Genomic DNA, 20429 nt, shown 5'->3' with positions numbered 1-20429 from the left:
ACTTCTAGAATTGCCACAAATCTTACACATACATTCAGTTATAGTCTACTTGGTCCTAAATGAAACTGTTGTCACTTGGAGATCCCCTATGGTTACTGCAATAGCTACTGTGAAAGTTATAATTCCATTCATGTTTTCTGACCAAAAAGTCATATTGACACGTGGATTCACCACACCATATCTTATTATGTATTTTGTATCCTAAATGCTAATGATATGGATATGTAGAATGGCTGTCAGAGTGGCCATCTTTAAAATCTAGGTATCAATAATTATGTTAAAGGGATTGGCATATCATGATGGAATTTTCACTGAGAAACTGCTTCTGATGTTTAGGTTTCCTAATTGGCAGTCAATGAAGAGATATATGGCGGCTTATTTCAGGCAGAGACATATTTTAGAGTAAGACTCTCTGGCTTTGTTAACAATCGTTTTTTAACATAAAAAAAAAAATATTTTTTTAAAGGCATACAGGTTTTTTCAAGCTCTTGTTTTTATTTTTTTGTTATGTGCGGGAGTGCGTGGGTGCATGTATTGTCAGTTTCTAGTGGCTGGTAAATTTAAATTTGTCACTGCACACAAACAAAGAAACAAACAAACAGACCTACCCTTAGGACATTTAATGATATAAAATATATAGAAATGGTCTTATCTTGACTTTGCAGAAATTGTTTTGGGTCTGTAGAATATCTTTCACAAAAAATAGAAATGAATGATGACTGTTTTGCAAACATCCAATAATGCTGAGCATTTAATGTTCACACCATTAAAGTATTATATTTTCATGTTGTGTTCATGTTAATGGGGACTTGCAGGTAAATGTATGATCATGGCAACATAAATATACTGACACAAGACTGTTTAGTTTTATTATAATGATTAGCCCGTTGTAAAACTTTCAGACCAAAAGAATACAATAAAAGCATTTTACTTCGCAGCATGATGCTGACTATATATTGTTATAACAGCTGCTGACAACTTAATGATCATTGACATAACAATACATGCTAATTACCGTCATGATATTCATTGTCTCCAGCCATTTACAATAAGTGAATATTTTTCGCAGCACAGTCATGTCCAGGTCAGTCTAAATTCTTACTGAAACTGATGGTTTTTTTCCCCTTTGGATAATCTATGAATTAGTGTTCAAACAGTATCAGTTGTACATATTAAAAATAATACACCTGTGTAGTGTAGTGCAATTCTGCCTTGCCTTATGTGTTTATTAGTACAACCACTATGGAGTTGTCCTTAATCATAATACCATTTGTTCAGGAAAGAAATGTGTGCTGACATTTAAAATTTCTATATTGAGGAATAAACTAGTGCAAACATGCAAACATGTTCAAAGGAATCTTGCAACCCATCCCACTTACCAAACTGAGTTTTGAATCTCTCTAGTTTATGTCGCATATGATGATGGATATCAATGAAGGTTAGAGTTAAGAAAGTCCATGATATAAGCTGGTATATCTGACCACATACAAATTTTGTTTATAGCTACATTTACTCATTATCAAGTGTTCGTTAAAGGTTTCAGGTGGAATTATTTATGTATGACTTCATATGACATATAAATGATACTGAATGAAAATGATGAAGCCCTGATATGTGACACTTATCAAATTGATGTTAATATAGTTTGTCTTTAACTTCATTTCAGCTAGCCATATTTAACACTAACATTCTTATAATGAGTGTAATGTTAAATATAGTGACTCTTATGTGAATGGACTGTTATCAAACCTGATTTTTAGATTTATTGAAAGATTACGAAATGAGTACCAGTTTAGATGCAAATTAGTACAAAGCCTTGATTGGCTACAACCAAATCATGTGATGCCAAAAGCTGGAAGTTTCTCCAAAACATGAGAAAAAACCCAGCTTGATTTTGTATTCATACACGTTATGAATTATTTACAACCTTGGTTAAAATGTATTGGTAGTTGTTGTTTGCTAGAGATTCCTTTTATTACTTAAATTCAAATGGATTGAATAACCTGTTCTCACAATTACATATTTAAAATTGACCTACATTAATTAGGCATAGCCCTAAAGAAGAAAACTCATATTATTGATTTTGAGGTGAAAATGTTGTCACTACAACTGAAAGGAAAACAAATTCTTCCTGCACAATAACATTTCTTTTACACATCCGTCCTGGAGTAAGCTGTGTGGATGGTTTGTGGTTGGAGATAACGAAGATGCATATTGATTCCGGGTCTACATGTCATCACTCATATTCACTGTGTCTGTCAGATATCAATGTATTTTGTATTAACATCATTTGTTAAAGACTATGTACATTGAGCAAAGTTTATAGAGGGATTGTACTTATTATTTTGAAGATGGATATTGAAATTAAGATATAAAGATCAAAGATCAGTTGATTGTGGTTAAAGCTGTTTGCAGACTCCAGGCTACCCGTCAAAGTGTTTACAAACTGTTTCAATCTCAGATAAAAAGCATTTTCAAACTGTTTTAACTCGCATTCAAAGTGTTTCTGAAATATACATTTTGAATATTTTCTGTACCTAGATTGCAAATGAATATGTGTGCTGACGTATTAAGTATAATAGCACATATCAGTCTGCTTAACATTGATTAACAAAATAAACAAAATCAATTTTGAAAACAAACTAACAATATCTCTTTGTAGCTTCTAGCAAGAATTATGTCCTGGGGTCTGATATAAAGATACAAAAGCAGGAAGAATCATATGCCAAAGATGGTCTACCAAATAATGAACATGCAGAGTCCAGTAAAAATATTCAAGACAAGAGGAGTGGTCATAAGGTTAACATACACGATGTGAAAATATCAAATAATCTTCGTGATTCAGAGGTCAGGAGAGACCATGACCATGCCCAAGTCGCCACAACATCACTCATGACAGCAAATGCTAGTAGCAGAGCTGACATAGATACTGGATATTCTAAACGTAATGGAGAGGTATGCAAATTTAAAGTACATGTAATACAGTGGTTTTTCACTATAAAATACATATGTTACACTGGTTTCCCACAAAGCCAATTGAACGTATGGTACATACCTGCATCCATATTGCAGATGCAATCAACTGCTACCTTAAACGTCTGAAAAAAGCCGACCAATTATGACTGAATTAGGGAACGAACATTCTGGTATGCAGGGGTTTCAATGAATGCAAATGATGATGATCCACTGTCATATGTGACCCCTACTAATAATATGAACCTATGAGCAACTTTACAAAATCTCCTGGACAGAATGTCATCAAATTTGGTAGAAACCATTTTGTCATGAAAACCACTGCAAATAATTCCAACATTCTTCGATTATATCCACTTTTACTAGACACAGAACAGTCAGTTAGAAAAAAGATAGAAACAAATTCTTTAAATAGTATGATATTGAAATCTTTGAAATATAATGTGACCAAACATGACAGAAATGATCCTGGTATGAAGGCCTTTCAAATTTGTTCAAAAGGTGTTCGAGTGGTCTAATGTATTTGTTTTACATATCACTCACCTCTGTCCATGTCAGTTTGAGTCTCAGGCTCAACCACTATGGGGATGTGAGAAAGATTGCCAGTTGTTTTATGTTTGTAAAGGTTTAGCCAAACTATAACGAAAACATTCTGGCATATACAGCTTTAACAATTGTAACCATAATGCCAATCCACCATCAAATGTGGCTGACTTTACTAAACCTAGAAGAAAAAACTTTAAATGGCTTCGTAAACTGAACATAATCTGTGGAAATTGATCCAATTTCACAGCAAAATGTTCAAATAATAAGGGCCTCCTAAATTTATACCCATGATGCCAATTTGCTATCTGACAAATGGCAGATATTACCAAAGATTGAAAATCATTTTTGTGACGTAATCACAGATAACTGCTGGACAGATTTTAAACATCTTTGACATATACATCCTAGTATATGAACCTTGGAATATAAGCCAGACAGTAATGTTCTAGCATCAGACTTATTAATAATGATAACAAAACACTGAGCAACTTTGAAAACAATTACTCTATACCATATGCATCTAATGACATTGTACGAAATTTAAACAAAATTGCATCCTACTGGTCCAGATTTCTTGACTAATTGCCCTTGTATTTTGTTATTAGGCAAATGTCTGCGAAGTGAGCAGTCTCAGGCCCACTTGTGCCTTTTGTTTATGTCTGGATCATGTTTACATACATCAAGTCAACACATTTTGTTCATGTCGGTTTAATATAACTATATTCATATACAAAAAGAGACAATACATACAGTTGAGTTACGAAAACTCACAGCACTGTGAATCAAAACAATTTATCATAAAATTGATTCATTTTATGTTCTCAAGATGTCTGCAAGTTCATGGTTTAAGTCTGAACTAAATATATCATTTAACCGAGCTTCCATATGTCAATAAAGCCAAGGAGCTTTTGTGGTTTTTTTTCCGGAAAGACATGGAAATGCATGTGATGTCAAGAAAAATTGAAGTTTACATCAAATGTCATTGTAGTAATATTTGGTGTTTGTATTATCAATTCCGTAGAATTCGTTTCTCAATAGAGTCTATATTTATGGCAGATTTTTAATTTGGATATTGGTATTTTGATTGGTATTTTGATTTGTGTTATTAGCACATGAATGTATTAACACCCCTAGTTAAAATTTAATACTAATTTAATCAGCACTTTGTGATATTACTGAAACTATTGCATTATGCTTAATGTAATGATTTCAATAAGTCCACATTAAACATATAAAAATAAAAGTTCTTTGCCAGATTTATCAAAGTGTTATATTTTCTATGTTTTCATTATTTTTGTTGTTGAACATTTTCATCTGTATCCACAGAGTCAAAAATATGACTACATAGATGCTTCTAGAAAACATTCTAACCCAGGTGAATGCCAGGCAGGATTGGAACCATGGTTAGCTGATACTCTCAAAGCAGCTGCAGATGGCACTGGCTACCAAAGACATGGGCATACATCATCACTGAGCTATTACAAACTTTTTACAGAATCTGGATTTGACCCTCATGATCCTGTATATAACAAAAGTAGTAGATATGATCAAGATCAAACTTCATCAAAGGAAAGACTGATTATTTCACCTGATAAAGGTCTCAGTTCCTCAAGGGAAAAACAGAGTACAAAGCATGACAAATCGGAAAATGCACAACCAAAGCGAGTTTCAAAAGATGAAGACTACTATAAACGTCAGTCACCACCAGGTGTCAGTGTTCCAGTTAGTACTTCAAAAAGCGGACACTCCAAAGATTATAAAAGCAACAGAAGTTCCAGTAAATCAAGTAGATCAGACGAGGAACACAAGGTAAGGCATGTAAAAGTGCGATCATGCATATACATTATACTGAAATTGAAGGAGATAGACTGTGTAAGGATAATTGGATTTCCAAATGATAACTTCATGACAAAATCATCGTGTATCCAAGAACAGATGTTTTAAGTCAACATTTTACTAATAAGATCGATCTATGCATTTTCGCTATAATTGTAATCAGTTATAAAGTAAAACATATGTATATTTGTTGACCAGACTCGTTAATCGTGCAAAATACAAGAATGTTCCCCAAATATACATCGTCATTTACCTGAACAATGATTTATGTGGAAAACGTGTGTTTGTCTCACTGCTTAGTTCACATATTCTGTCTTGTTATGTATTATTATTGATGATAACTGTTACTATACATGCCATCATCTAATCAGTTAAACCAAACAAGATAGACCCTGCTCTGCTAGTTCAGTATGCATTGGCAAATCATTGTTTTATCGTTTAAATTGGGCTTGTTTGTAAACATATATGGTAGAGGGGTCTCGAGTGGCCGAATGGTCTAAAACGCTATCCGTTACGGATAACTGCCATCTCACCTCTGTCTGCATGGGTTCGAGCCTTGGATTCGGCCAATGTGTGTATGTGAGAAAACTTCCCATTATTAGATCGAACGAAGGTGGCTCTTTCCGAGGATTTCCCGGGATCTTCCTCCACCATTAATACTGGCCGCCATGTATAGCCTATCGTGTGCTGATAAGTGGCGTTAAACCCTACAAAAAACAGCTATATATGGTAGATTGTAAACCCAAATAATCATTTCAGGATCCGCATTACGATTTATGTCTTTTTAATTGATATAAAAACAAATTTGTATCTGCATTGAAGTTTATTTTTAATGCAACATCAATTGCAGCTATTTTTAAGATAATTTTGTTTGGCATCAGATTCTGAGAAACAAATATATACATGAGCAAATCCTTTTCACTTATATTTCCTTAACTACCTCAACTTCGAGTAAAGAGTAGTCTCTCATTACCGTTTGTTCATCTGGGTTCCAGTTTAGAATGAGGTATTGTGTTCATGAATGATGTTCGGGACATGTGTTGGTTTATCGGTTTTTGGTTAAAGTTCTTCCCTTACTTCATGTATTATTCTTACCCTTTGGGTCATGCCCCTGGTTTGAGACATAAGGATATGCCACCTGATATATATCCTATCAATGGATCATCTCTTGTGCATCTCCCGTATTTCTTCCCCTATTATGTTTCTCATTCATAATACCTTACGAGCACTACTACTATATTGCAAATTCAGCCCTCTCTTGCGCATCGTCTATCTTGCAAATTCAGCCCTGTCTTGTTTATCTCCTGTATTTCTTCTTCAAATACGTCATAATACCTTACGAGCATTACTACTATCTTGCAAATTCAGCCCTCCCAGACTAAAACATTTTAGGTAAAAAGCTAAAAGCTGTATGCCCACCTAGGTGGCACTTATTAAAGATATATGCCTACCTGGGTGGCAGTTATAAAGAGTTGTCTCATATTGATACCTGGATTGACACAGACTCTCAATAAATCGTCAGGTACTTCTTCCGATCATAATGTGTAGAATGCTCTATAAAGCCCAATATTCCTTGCAAAATCCATACAATCATTTTGGAGGTTTTCTACCTCAGAACAAGTTGAAGGAGTTTCATATTACAAGGGAAGTAGACTCCATCTATAAAATTCCATCCTTTCTGTTATTCCTGCCACCGAAGATACAGTTTCCTAACTTTCTATGTTATCACTTTGCCATCTTAACACAATTTGGCTTCTTTGGTAGATACATGCACGGGAAGTGATGGCGTCCCCTCACATTGATATGACCGTGTTCACAAGTGCATGTCAGGAGAGTGATATAGAAAAACCCATTTTATTTCATGCATAATTCCACTGAGACAGGATACTTACAGTTAAATGTATATATATCATCTTGTCTTAGTGTCTACGGGACGGTTTACTGATTTAGATGTATATAATGCTATTGGGTCTTTCCAACAGGTAACACTGCCTCATAATGCTTATTATTGTTTATATAGGCACCCTCGTGAATCATTCTAACCAGCATAGTACCTTAAGACACTTCCAGTTTACTATGTCAATATTGGTAACTCAGTTTGCAAGAGATGTCTTTTGCTGGCCCTAATGCCATTGCCACCCTAAGGGAGTGTATCCTTAACGACACTTTATAAGTAACGAGATCTAACTCATAGATAGCTGCACGTGTAGTGAGCCGCCATCGTCGACATCCTTTATCATCTGCTTTGAAGTTAGCAAACAGGCATTGACTTCACTAGTTCAATTCAAAAGAAAGGCAAACTGTTTCTCAAGTTCCCTTGTTAATAGATCTTACTATCGTGTGCAAAAGTCCACCTTGTAGCCGTTGACTAAAGAAGTTTTCCACACACACCAATCGAAATTCTCTCATCCTCTTTGTTGTACATCATCTGTCAGGTCTACATATGAATCTACTTTTAACTGTATCCACAATCTGACAAAGGTATTAACATTTTGGGACTGCTTACTTTGTCAGTTACAAGTTCCAAGTGTCTGCGGATGTTTTTTTTTTCTCGCAAATGCCACCCCTCAATTTTCTATTTGAATATTCAATAGTTGATTTGTAACGTCATGACCATGGGATAAAATTTGCATCAAACATATATGGTGTTCTTCAATACGCAGAATACAGTTACCTTTTACCACCCCAAATCATACAGGAAATATATGGGAGATTGTATATAAAATTTCTCACCTCGTTACATATGGGCCAAACATATTATGGTTATAACCGTAACATCAGCTATGAATTGTTTAAGAACAATGTATTTAAATCAGTTGTTTAAAAACCATGTATTTACATTCAGTAAGTCTACAGAGTAGATTGCTATAATAAAAGCAACTTTGGAAACCAAAATCTGAACCGGTCAACTTTGTACACACTGTACTACGCAATCAACTTTTTCACACTTTACTTCACTGACAAATGTTTTACACCTTACTTCACTGACAACTGTGGCACACTTTACCTCACTGATACATGTATCCACCTTCACTTATACCCATATCACACTTTACCTCTGGTAGCTATGAGACACTTTTCTTCACTGATATTAGTGTCACATTTTACTACACTGATATATATGTCACACTTTACTGATAGTTGCGTCACACTTTACTAAACTGACATCTGTGTCACACTTCCTGTATTCATAGACACCAGATAACTGTTAGCCTCCATCTTAATGAAAGTTCAGATCTACATACGTTTTTGCCCTGATGCACCTTACCTGATGTCATACTACCAACTAATCACTACTATGCAGGGGGATAGTGTTCAAACTAGCAGTCAAGATACTGCTGTCGCTCTTGTGTAAATAACATCATTAACTAACAATTCAGGAGATTAAGATGTTATTAGTTATTTGCTTATGAATCTACATATTTTTTTAATTTTATAAAATAGCGTATTACTGAAAATAAAATGCTGAAATGAAAACAGAAAAATATTGTATGCAAACTAACTTTACTGATAAAGAAAATACCTTAAATTTGTTCGAACACAATAATCCTATGCATTTACCAAACATTTATGACATCACCTATATTTGACAAGAAGACGTAATACAAATCAGTGCTTGCATCATAACTTACTTAACTGACCATGTACAATGAATTTGTTTCTGCACAAAAATTATGGTTTTGCACTCTATATCTAAGTTAACTTTGTGGATGTCTTGCACATAGTGTACGAAAGAAGGCTGTTGATTTTGCTATCAAAATATTTGAGGATTAGATCACTGTGACTGAAATAAGAAAACATTTCTTCACCATAACATTAGTTCAGTATTACAGACCTTCACCAGTCTTTGTGAACAGTTTGTACATGGAGTAATAAAAAAGCTACCTATCTGAGAGTCAACAAGTCGAATGGCAATTGCACTTTCTGTATTACACAAAATCTGAACGGAAGGCTTGCACTTCGTTCAGGAAAGAAGTGTATAGATTGTAAGTATAAAGTTCAGGGTTGTGGTAAGTCTTCTAAGACAACATTGGTTTTTGCACATTATATTTAGTTCAAGATTGCATAAATTGATAAAATGTTAAGTTGACTAAAGCCCATTGGTGAGTAATCATCAGTCAACCATATCCTAATAGTGCCAACACATAAGACTATTATGTACTGGGTGGAAATATAATGTAGTGTTCATGATAACCATCTTGCTTTTAGCATAATTTTTTCTGACGCTATTGCATGGACAGGTGTGGAACTTAATGGTATGCTTCTATAATTTGTGAGGTGTTTTAATTATGCCAAAGCAGAACTAATTATCCCTTTAATTTCGGTTAATATAAACATTTTGTACAGCAAACAATTTTTGTGTCTGATCTGATTTATTGTCATTGATTCCAGTCAAAATCAATTATGTAACCTGTATTGATAGTGATAAGGTTCAGTAAGGACTCGTGGTGGAAGTTTGCTACATATTGAACTATTGCATGAAGTTTCTGCTTTGGAGAGACACTATCAATATGCAGAAAAATAACTGTATATTTGCATCTCTTTTGATACATTCTAATGGAACAGTACAATGTGCACTTGGACTTTTTCATTGAAATAAATAGGTCACTACTTATCATTAATAAAACATTATCTGTTGATTTTCCATTATATATTGAGCTTCTCCCATGGGTTACATTAACACTACCAAAAGAACCTGATAAGATTATGTTTTCCATAATAATGCATTAGCAAAAATGTATTAAAGATAATTTTTATGTGCTTCATATTCTTTGTACAATTTGAATTTGAGTTCATGTGACAAATTGTGTTCCTAAGGCACATCTTGTTACAAAGAATTGTTTCATGATGCTGAAGGTAAGTTACATTGCCAATATACAAAGAAGTATCAGCTTGATCAAATAAGCAAGTAACCTTTTGAGCACAGTTGGTCATATGTTTACAAAAAGCAAGAGTAGTCCAAAGATACAGGGGAAACAGTGATTAATATATTGATCACATGGTCACATGATGGACACATAAAAAGCCATACAGTCCAGTACAACTCTGCCAGCAAATATATGAATATTTCAATGACACATATTTCTATTTTAACTGATGAAAGACGAGATTCAGATACTTTTTACATTAAAAAAACTTCATTCATTTCAAATAGTCAGCTTGGTTGTCTTTTTCTCTTCTTAGCTCACATTTTGTTTAGATGAGAAATGACAGTTTCTTCACATTGCTTCGTTCAGATATGTGCACGAAGCCGAGTGAATAAATCATATCTGACTTGACAGATGACTAATTTGGAGATAAACTGTCATGCAATTCCCAATGTTTGCATGAATGAAACAAACATATTCTTCTTGAGCCTACTTTGACAAGAGCTCATTAAAACAGTTACTTTGGCATTAATTTGCAGGTTTATTTATCCGTACATTACATCACATTATAGATTAAATTCATTGTTTAATTCTAGTTTTTATTTGATACTTCCCTCTTATTCCAACATTGTTTTATCACACACTTTTGACTTGGATAACGGGTTGAAGGAATCATAAAATCCTCAACAAGCAAAAACATAATCCAATTTTGTAATGTAAATATCTCAAATGATAGAACACCGCTGTTGTATTACCCCATACATATTTCATAATTCCCTTTTTAGTATAATGGTCTAATATGTACAATGCAATCTGTCTCTAATTGACATTCTAGGGCTCCTTGTCCTTTTCATGAAGGGTAAATACTGTAATTTAATAAAAATGGAGATAAGAAATAATAATGTGGGTATTAAGGAGATGTGTCCTTTATAAGGAGACCTACTATGGCTGGATTGTTCTGTATATTAACACTACTATGTTGACATTAAGCAATATTATTTAATCATCAGTACATTATCCCATAATTCAATTTTCAGTCTAAAGCAAACAGACCAAGTTTTTCAACCAGTGCAAGAAAGGCAAAGGACATAATCACAGCCAAGAAACAGAGCAAGCCAAAGCAAGGCTCAACAGAACGTTCACAAGATTATCATTATTCCGCATTTCATATGGCATACATGGGTCCGCAGATTTACCGTCGTAGCTCAGAAAACATAGCTGGAAATGTATCATATAATCCGTATAGCGGATTTCATACATATGGGACTCAGCGGATATCCACTGTGAACCCCGGACAATACCATTTACCTCAAGGACAAAAGTCAGGAAAGACATTTTTGTAGATGAATATACATAATGTTGTATCATAAATTTGTGCATTTTTGAGACATGTATTTTGATGGATAACTGTTCTTTATATTTGCTGTTGCTGTTAAATGCATTTATGACAAGTCAAAATATTACTAGGTTTGCATATTAACTAGAAACGAAAAACAGTCATCTCGTCTACGTATAGTTTATGTTCAAGACATAATAGCTGGTGTTTTAGAAACAGTTTACTCTACCAATTGCATCAAATTCCTAGGCTTGCAGTAAAATTGTCCAAGTAATGGCCAGACTTTGCCTTGAAATGTACATGTCTCCTTATTTTCAAATAAATTATTTCTGTTGAATTGAATCATCATCTGGAATTTTTGCCATTTAATCTGGTGATTTAAGCAATATGATCCATCACACCAGTATATTTGTCCTTTCAGTTGCGAATACTTTTTTAAAGTAAGTTTCAAACATCCTGTATATGCACATGTATAACATATTCCAGGTGTAAATGATATAGTTCTATATTTGATTTTTTTAATAATGTACTAGCAGGTCAGGGTCTGATCTCATTTAGAACATTTTGGAACATACTTGGTTTTTTCTATCAACTGTTGGAAAACATTCAGATGCAAATAACACTCATTTTGAACAACCATCAGACCCATGTTTGTTATTATGTCATTGTTGTTGATTTGGGTTTAATGCCATTTCTCATTGCATGACAGGGTGGCCAGGATAACAGGTAGAAGAAGAACCAGGAGAACCTTGGTATGAACCACCACTCCATGGGAAGCTAATAACAATTAATATTTCATAATAGCATCATACCATCACATTTAATATATGATGTGTCATCACTAATTGCAACGCAAGCAACTGAAACTGAATGATTTCGTAGCTTTTTTCGTTACACAGTGACACGGGTACCGTTACAAATAAATATGTTAGCATCTTTGATTGTTGAAACGTGGTCAAGTGTTATTTTGAAGACCTGTCATAATATAAGGCTCTTTGTACATCTAGCAGGAAGTTTGTTGGCCAAAAACTGTTTAGGAGTATCACTATCATAACCACAAGGTCTTTTTTCAGAGAGTTGAAAATATTCAGCTCGCATCAGAAGGGGACAAGACATTCCAAATCATCCTACACTGCTCATTCTGCATAATTTTAAGTTAATCTTCTATATTGTGCTATATGATGATATCAAGGCAGATATTGGTTTGTAATATTAATATTCTAGTTTTTCTGACCTCCTTTCGCATAAAACAACTCCAATGGCGTCAGACAGACATTACATATCAGCAATATATCATATTGTGAGGAAAATGACTTTAAAATATTTACAGGTTTACTGTTTTGTTTCTTATGTTCCATTTACCACATAGTAATACAATTTGAAACAATTTAATTTTACAGTCTTTGTAAGCTACATATTTGAGCTAATCAAAGGCAGTAATAATATTGTATTGCTTCAGTATTATTTATATAACATAAATATGTATGTATATTCTGCACATTATTAATGCTTGGTAAAGTGAACTTAAAATAATTTTTGTTTTTGCATTGCTTGTAAATAAATATATGTGATTGCTGAGAAAATCTAATCTGATACAATTTGTACTAACTCTCAATGCATATTTTTTTGAACCTCAAAGCCAAGTATTCTGAATGTACTACTGGTCTGACATGACACCACTCTTGATGTAATATACTTGTATTTTTAGAGATAGGGTTAAATGGGATGTCAGTAATAGATTTATCCACATAGTGACATGGTGCTGTAGGGTGTTTTACTTTCTGATAATAATTTAAGACAACAAAGATATAACAATTTCAATGATGACTACATATTTAAAACCATGTTGTATTTTTTGTACATACAGCCATAAGGCAGAGACATAAAAAATGTCACAGATTTTTGGGTATCACTGCTGGATGATAGCTGAAATGGGTATAATTTTTTAGGTCATTATTGTTTTTTTAAAAACATGGTTACTCTAACATGTATCTCAAATGAAAGATCGTCATAAATGACATTTCTTTAGCTACAGTGCCAGGATAAAATGTAAACAATGTTCAGTATTTATAATGTGATTTCCATACAACATCCAGGATTTTACGTTACCATGTTTTCTTTTACTTTGTGATATTATAATGATCGAGTTGAATTGTGTAGAGAAGAAAATGTTGAACAACATGGTATAAAATTACGTCAACAAACTATTTTTTTAAGAATGCTTACCAGGTGTATCTGTGGTATAGTTGTAGACATCCGGTCGCGACACTTCAGGCTATTTTATTGAATAAGTTATCCAAAATATCTCCTGGAAATTTCAATGGACATTTTTTAATTTACATGACATTAAGTTTCTGTAAATATTGCGCATACGCATCTTTTTGTAACTAAGACACTGCAAGAATGCATGACTAATATTATGATCTTAACGAACATTGTACAATATACCAATTGGTATAATATTACAGTCTTTAAACTGTCATGACACTAATTGGTGGATATTGTCCTGTACACATACACACCACTGCGGTCCCTCACCTTCTAGACCTATAATAATAATTACATAGACACACATCTGTGGTTTTATATCCTGTTTGCAGATTAGACTGTAGCAGATCTTAATTGAAAAAAGAAATAATAAACAAAATCAAGGAAAAATGAAATAGTTCGCAATATTTAACATACACAATGCCACAATATTATTACTAAGGTATCGTTTTCACCTGGATTATCATTTTGTGCAATTAATTAAAGACCAAGGAGAATATCAAAAAATTAGCTTATCTCATCATCATCATTGGTGCCTTGACCATTTGCATTAATATTGTATATTTAAACCTTTATTGCCATTTTAATGGGACCTACATTTTATGGTATTACCTCTTTTTGTACTTTTCTTAATATAAGGACCTCAAAAAATAATACAATTACACTTTTCAATATGGAAAATAGACGTTCCAACGTTCAGTGTCAGGTAAGTCAAAATATATTTTTCACCCAAATTGCTCAAAACATACTTTGAATTAAATTGGAACACTTGTACAATACAAATTAAATGCTCTTGATTAGAAGGTAGCAAATTTAGAGCAGTATCTAAAGTACAGGATCGTAGATATATTTAAGTCCATGTAGCAGAATGTAAAAGGTTACTTAGTTTAAAGTTTAGTCATTGCAGGATGTTAAAAACATGTTTTGTACTAGAACATATGTTTGTCAATCATGTGAAAATTATATTCCAATTATTTCAGTATCTGTTCATGAGTGCTACATTTTAATATATAGTTGTGTGCTATTAAATATTGAACATTTTAGTGTACTTTTTTTGTAATGGCCACAATACAAATTCCAACGTACATGTATTTGTTATGAGCATTAACACATGGATAAATTATATGATGGGTCGATTCAGTATCTCAGAAAGAGTGTTATTTATGTATGACAATGTCGTATGTTATTGACAGTTGGTCCCCTATTTTGTATCTATGAGACATATATGTAGGTACTATTGTATTAGTGTTTGCATAAACATTGAAAGTCTGCTCAGTTTCTTCTTCAAATACATTACCTTCTCATCAAAGCGTAGGAGAACCACTGCTATTTAAATAATCCAGCTCTCCCCGATACTACTATTAGTTCAGTGGAGCTAAAAGATTTCTGCTGACCTATCTGGCTGTTAGGGATCTCCATTTAGCTATAAAACTTGGCGTCAAAACTTAAAAATACATAAATTACTACTTCAGCTTATGCAAGAAGCACGCTCTCGTTACGAGAGACCAAGAAAAATCCCGAATGTACGTAGATGGAACACCACTGCAAAGTGAAAGAGTTGTTCACTTGTAAGGAAAGTAAACTCCCTCTATAGTTTCAACATTTTTCTTTGTCAAAATTCTGCCTTTAAAAGATGTCAATACTTTGTTGTCGTCACACATGCAGTTATTTCACATTCAGTCCGGGCTATAAGTATGGTGTACGTGCAAGTCTATAGTGCTTATAAAACTCTTATGTATGTGTACTTCCATCACGAACGGGTATATAGTTTCTATTCCTATGCATTCGTAGTGTCAGGGAGCCACGTTCAATGTTTTTCCTTGCACTGGCGGTCTATCGGCCTTTTTGCCCTAAAAGTATTGCCTCATAATATATATTGTCGCACCTACGTCTATATAACGCTGCTATGTTCACTTGTCTGGTCAGGTATTTTGTGTGTAATGTATACATTCGTGCACATTAGTGTATTTCTTCCGCTCTGGTCAGACAAGTACAGGTTAGCATTCTATACATTGTTTATTCTGTCGCGTCCTGCTGATGTATATTTCGATAGGCAACACTTGGGTCGTGTTTATTTTCATCAACATTCAGTCATACTTATCGTGACAAGTTAGGGTTGGGCTACATCATTTATATGTATGCATGTCTTTATCCTCTTACGAACCTCCATATAAATTAATAATTATGTCTTTTCTGGTACATACATTTCATTTACCATGGTATCCATAAACTTGCAACGCCATGCTTCAATGATTCTATCTGTACAGGTCGTCTGCGACCTTACCTACAGTTAGCATTGTATAAAGATCTTCTGCTGTCAAATTTTTCCAATGTAACCGTGATTTGGAATAGCTCTGTGCCCACACAGTATTTGCACAGCATGTGCTGGCCCACAATGTTTATAACTTCTCTCCTTGCAGGTAGTATTGTCATTATACTTTACCTGTATGCTTCATTGCTTTATTACTCTGTTATCAATTTCCTGGTCACCGTTTGCAAAATACAGTTGCGCGTGTTTGCTTGTAGGTGCTATTTGTGATCTTGCCATAGCAGTAAATGTTGGTCATTGTGTTGCTGGAATCTCAGTAACGACAACCATTTCAGTTTCACCAGTCAAAATTGTTGGGATTTATAGTCTGGGCTATAGTGATAGGTACCAATGTCTCTGGTGGTGGCAGCAAGTTTGTTTTTATATGATTCCATTCACATGTACCTGTCTATTAAGAGTCGCTTTCAGAGACACAAAGCAGTCTAGCAGTCTCCACACGATCAGTAAACTGTATTCGGTAGCTGTCCAGTAAAAAATAATTAGTAAGGATCAAATTCGAGATTTTGCTAGCGGAAATGGAAAATCACCGACAACTTCGAGCTCAGATATGGAATCATGCAAATAATAAAGTATAGATTGTAACTGTAGACCTAAACAGATATATATTCAGCTCTTTTACTTAAATCAGTTTTGGGTGATGTGATCAAAAAGCAAGCTTTATACAGCCTGGGAAGTATTGATCGATTCAACACTGCTGGTTGGCTAGTAGCCCTGTATATAATAGAAACGCGTATACGTTTTGACTACCTTAGTGGATTATTAATCGACGGGTCGCACAGTTCTTGCATGTCGCTTGCTTCTCAAATCATAGGGATAGAGGATCTGGCTTTAGGTCAGGACCTCAAAAAAGGTTAAGGCCAAAAACTCCAAAAAACTAACACTATACATATATATATATATATATATATATATATATATATATATATATATATATATATATATATATATATATATATATATATATATATATATATATATATATATATATATATATATGACCGTAACACTGAATTTGGGATCTCAGAAGGCGACGTAGTAAGCATACGTCCTTATAGATTCCCACACTCATGTAATAACATTGTCCTGTACCCAATTCCGTTTTCTATAATTACCGTTGTTTCAATGTAACAGTAAATCCCTAATAATGTAATCTCCAAAACATGATGTATTAAATTATTCATTGGTAATCTCCAAATCCATGTAATATCATTACTCTGTTTCCAAGGTAATAACATTTTTATTTTATCTCCAAAACCAGATGTGCTATTATTTCCCAAGTCTATTTAGTAGCAGTACGTCATTTCAAATTTAACAATCAAACACTGATGTTGTATTCTCCAAAACTCTGCGTAGGTACAATATTACATTGCTCGTTCTCAAACCCAGATAGAAGCCTTACCCAGGTTCCAAAAAACAAAGTTACACCGATTTTGTGATCTCTAAAAGCTGATGTAGTAGCACTACTATATTGTAGATCTGCAAATCAAAGAAGATATGGCTAAGGTCCCATTGTAACATAAATTGCGTGATAACAAATTGCGTGATCTCAAGGGTTCCGAAAACTGATGTAGTAATCACATGGGCTCTGAAGCCTAATAAATTATTATTACTGCAAAGATAAATAATTGGCTATGTCGTAATGTCGATTGCAAGTGTAAAAACATTACTAGCACTGTTAATTCCTTGATCCATTTAGTAGTTAGTAATTACGCTTGTTTATGATACATTGCTACTTGGTTAATATCAAAACCCATATATTGATATTACCGATGTGCAAAGTAATTTTTGCAGCATTGATGTTATGATCTTCCAAACTTTATATATTAATATATCAAAAAGGTTAAGGCCAAAACTCCAAATATAACACTATATGCGTTGTATATAACGGTTATCTGCCTTTAGGAGTCAACAACGATATGTTTCTGATACAAACAATGGTTTCGTACAGCATTCATCGGTCACGGTTGTGTATCTATAGTGACCAAACAGTCTATGCAATCTTAACCTCTTTCTTCAAGAAAACGGCATTGTTTAGATAAAGAATTATCATGTTAATCCATATGTGAACATCTCTTATATCGATGATTCTCATACTAAAATCACGTTGTCAATGTAACTCAGTAGGTTTAAATTCGAATGTAAGCAGTTTTTATCATTAAGGAGGAGGGGTGAAGCAATTTTTTTCTGCACGGTGGGAAATGTAGTCATGATACTGAATCATAAATGGATATTACCTCTTGTGCCAGTGTGCCAGGTACAGATTTGTATATATGTCTTTGAATTAAAGCTATCTCTGAAGAAAACTAGTTGCCCTTGAGAAGAGATATGAGCTCCATCCCTTTCAATTTCGGTCATGGTAATGAAATATTTCAAACTTATTTGAAAGGCAATTTAAATTTCAGTTCAGGTGTCTTTTCTTTTCACATAAGACTTACTGTCTTTTGCCCAAGGCAAGTTGAGCATAGGTTTATATATATGTTATTTTACTAAGGCACATATGTAATTTATGGAACACATATCTAGCGTTGGTGGTTCTAGAAGACATGGATGAATTTGCTTGTCTTTAGTAAAGGCACAGACCTGGGATTTTTGCCTATACATTAATATTTTTTAATGATGTCTTCCTATAAGCCCTAGCCACTGAAGACGAGGAGGCACATGATACAGACATGCTTCATGCTCTCGAGCTGCTGTGCTGATAGTCTGGAGGTTTAGCTCTCCACCTCATCAATCATCGCCTGGCAAAGCATTGTATGTTCTAACAATCTTTGGCATCAATTCTACTGAGTATGGGTCCTCCATGATATACGTTTTGTCGGCCAACTGAAGCTTTCAGACGGCCAGGATAACCGATCTTTTTTGCCATGTCGTCCCAAGCACTAGACGCCATGGAAAAAGGAGACGGCAAAAACTTTTGCTTCGAATCCTCAAATATTAGATATTGTGGAGCACTTGTCTCTTACAACTGCATCATATCCGTCAAACCGCTCTGTAGAGGTGGGCTAATTTGTAACATGAGGTTCAGTTCTGCTCCCAGAAGCCAGAATGGCAGTCTTGCGCCTGGAAGCCGGAACTGTTTGTTGAGACTAAGCTCTGAACTTCGGACCTGCAAGCGTAGTTGGTTGCCCAGCCTCGTCCACCTATTGTGTTTCCTTGTAGTCGAGATTAACAGCCCTCTTTGAATCAGTTCTTTCATGTATTGTTTAGCATACACTGATTAAGGTTTATTTTTGATCTAATGCAATTATCTGAATGAATTTTGAGGTACTCTCTTCTCTTAAGAAATTTATAAAACTAACCTATAGCTTGTTTTATTTCCATTTTAACTTTATTGCCATGGTGTAGATTGGGCAGTGCATGGAAATCAAATGATTGGCACAATTACATGTACCACGGCAGTTCTTCGACGTATATTTCAATTCCCAATTCTCAGTCAGTCGCACATGATTTTGTCATATAACACGATTTGTTAGTTAAGCCTTGGGGATTTTGCACATATCACTTTAAATATATACTAGCGTCCCCTCTCCGTTCAAATATTATCTTGTGTTTCACAGTCTATAGTGGACTAGAAGTCTCAATGTTTATCTTATTTACCACACGTGTGCAGTCAAAAAGTAATCAAACTAAACACAAGATATATTCAGATGCAATATGTTTGAAGTAATAGCTTACATATATTTTTGTTCATATGCGAGTATCGCAAACACATCATTTACTGAACCTGTGTTCACTAGTTAACCCCTCATATGGTGTTAGAAGAGTAGGTTTAGAATATAAACTCTTGACACTGATCCGTTGATCATAGAAACGTATTCTTTTATCACGTTTTGTTTGTGGCTTGACGGAAGCTCAAACTAAAACGATTATATCGTTGTGGAGTAATTACACTGAAGTTTATTAAACAAAGATACAGCACGGCGGAGAATACGATATGTAATGGATTTAAATAAAATTAAAGCAAATCATCTCTCACTAAACGAAATTTTAGATTTAGTTTAGCATGGCGTGTGATCCAGAAAAAGCAGATATATATAATCTCCTAAAACTCAATAAGCATTCAGGACATTTTACTTATTTTAAGGTTATGTTCAACAATATGCAGGTAAAACTTTCATTAATATAAGTCATAACTGAAATCTAGAAAAAATCATTCCTGAAATAAAATTAAAGTCAAGTTTATTATTCATAAAACCATAGGGTTAATATGAGGAAACCAAAACTGAATAAATAATCAATCACATCATTACGTGCCAGAAACCTCACATTATAT

At 34.0% G+C, this 20429-nt stretch overlaps 1 protein-coding gene across 1 annotated transcript in view; it reads left to right on the top strand.

Annotated features, from left to right (window-relative positions):
* The window catches only part of LOC149786791 (uncharacterized), a 103368-nt gene extending 88498 nt beyond the window's left edge, over window positions 1-14870 (top strand). The window contains exons 23-25 of the mRNA XM_089977289.1: window positions 2663-2955; window positions 4846-5328; window positions 11261-14870. Of these exons, the coding sequence (XP_089833415.1) occupies window positions 2663-2955; window positions 4846-5328; window positions 11261-11566 (1082 nt within the window). The 3' untranslated portion in view covers window positions 11567-14870. The remainder of the gene's footprint in view (window positions 1-2662; window positions 2956-4845; window positions 5329-11260) is intronic.
* The last annotated feature ends 5559 nt before the right edge of the window (window positions 14871-20429 follow it).

Source organism: Sinohyriopsis cumingii, chromosome 12 (genome assembly GCF_028554795.1).
Source record: "Sinohyriopsis cumingii isolate HCF-2022 chromosome 12, ASM2855479v2, whole genome shotgun sequence".
In the NCBI taxonomy this organism is placed as follows: Eukaryota; Metazoa; Mollusca; class Bivalvia; order Unionida; family Unionidae; genus Sinohyriopsis; species Sinohyriopsis cumingii.
Note: the sequence above shows the minus strand (reverse complement) of the source record. Positions and strands in the feature narration are given on the sequence as shown.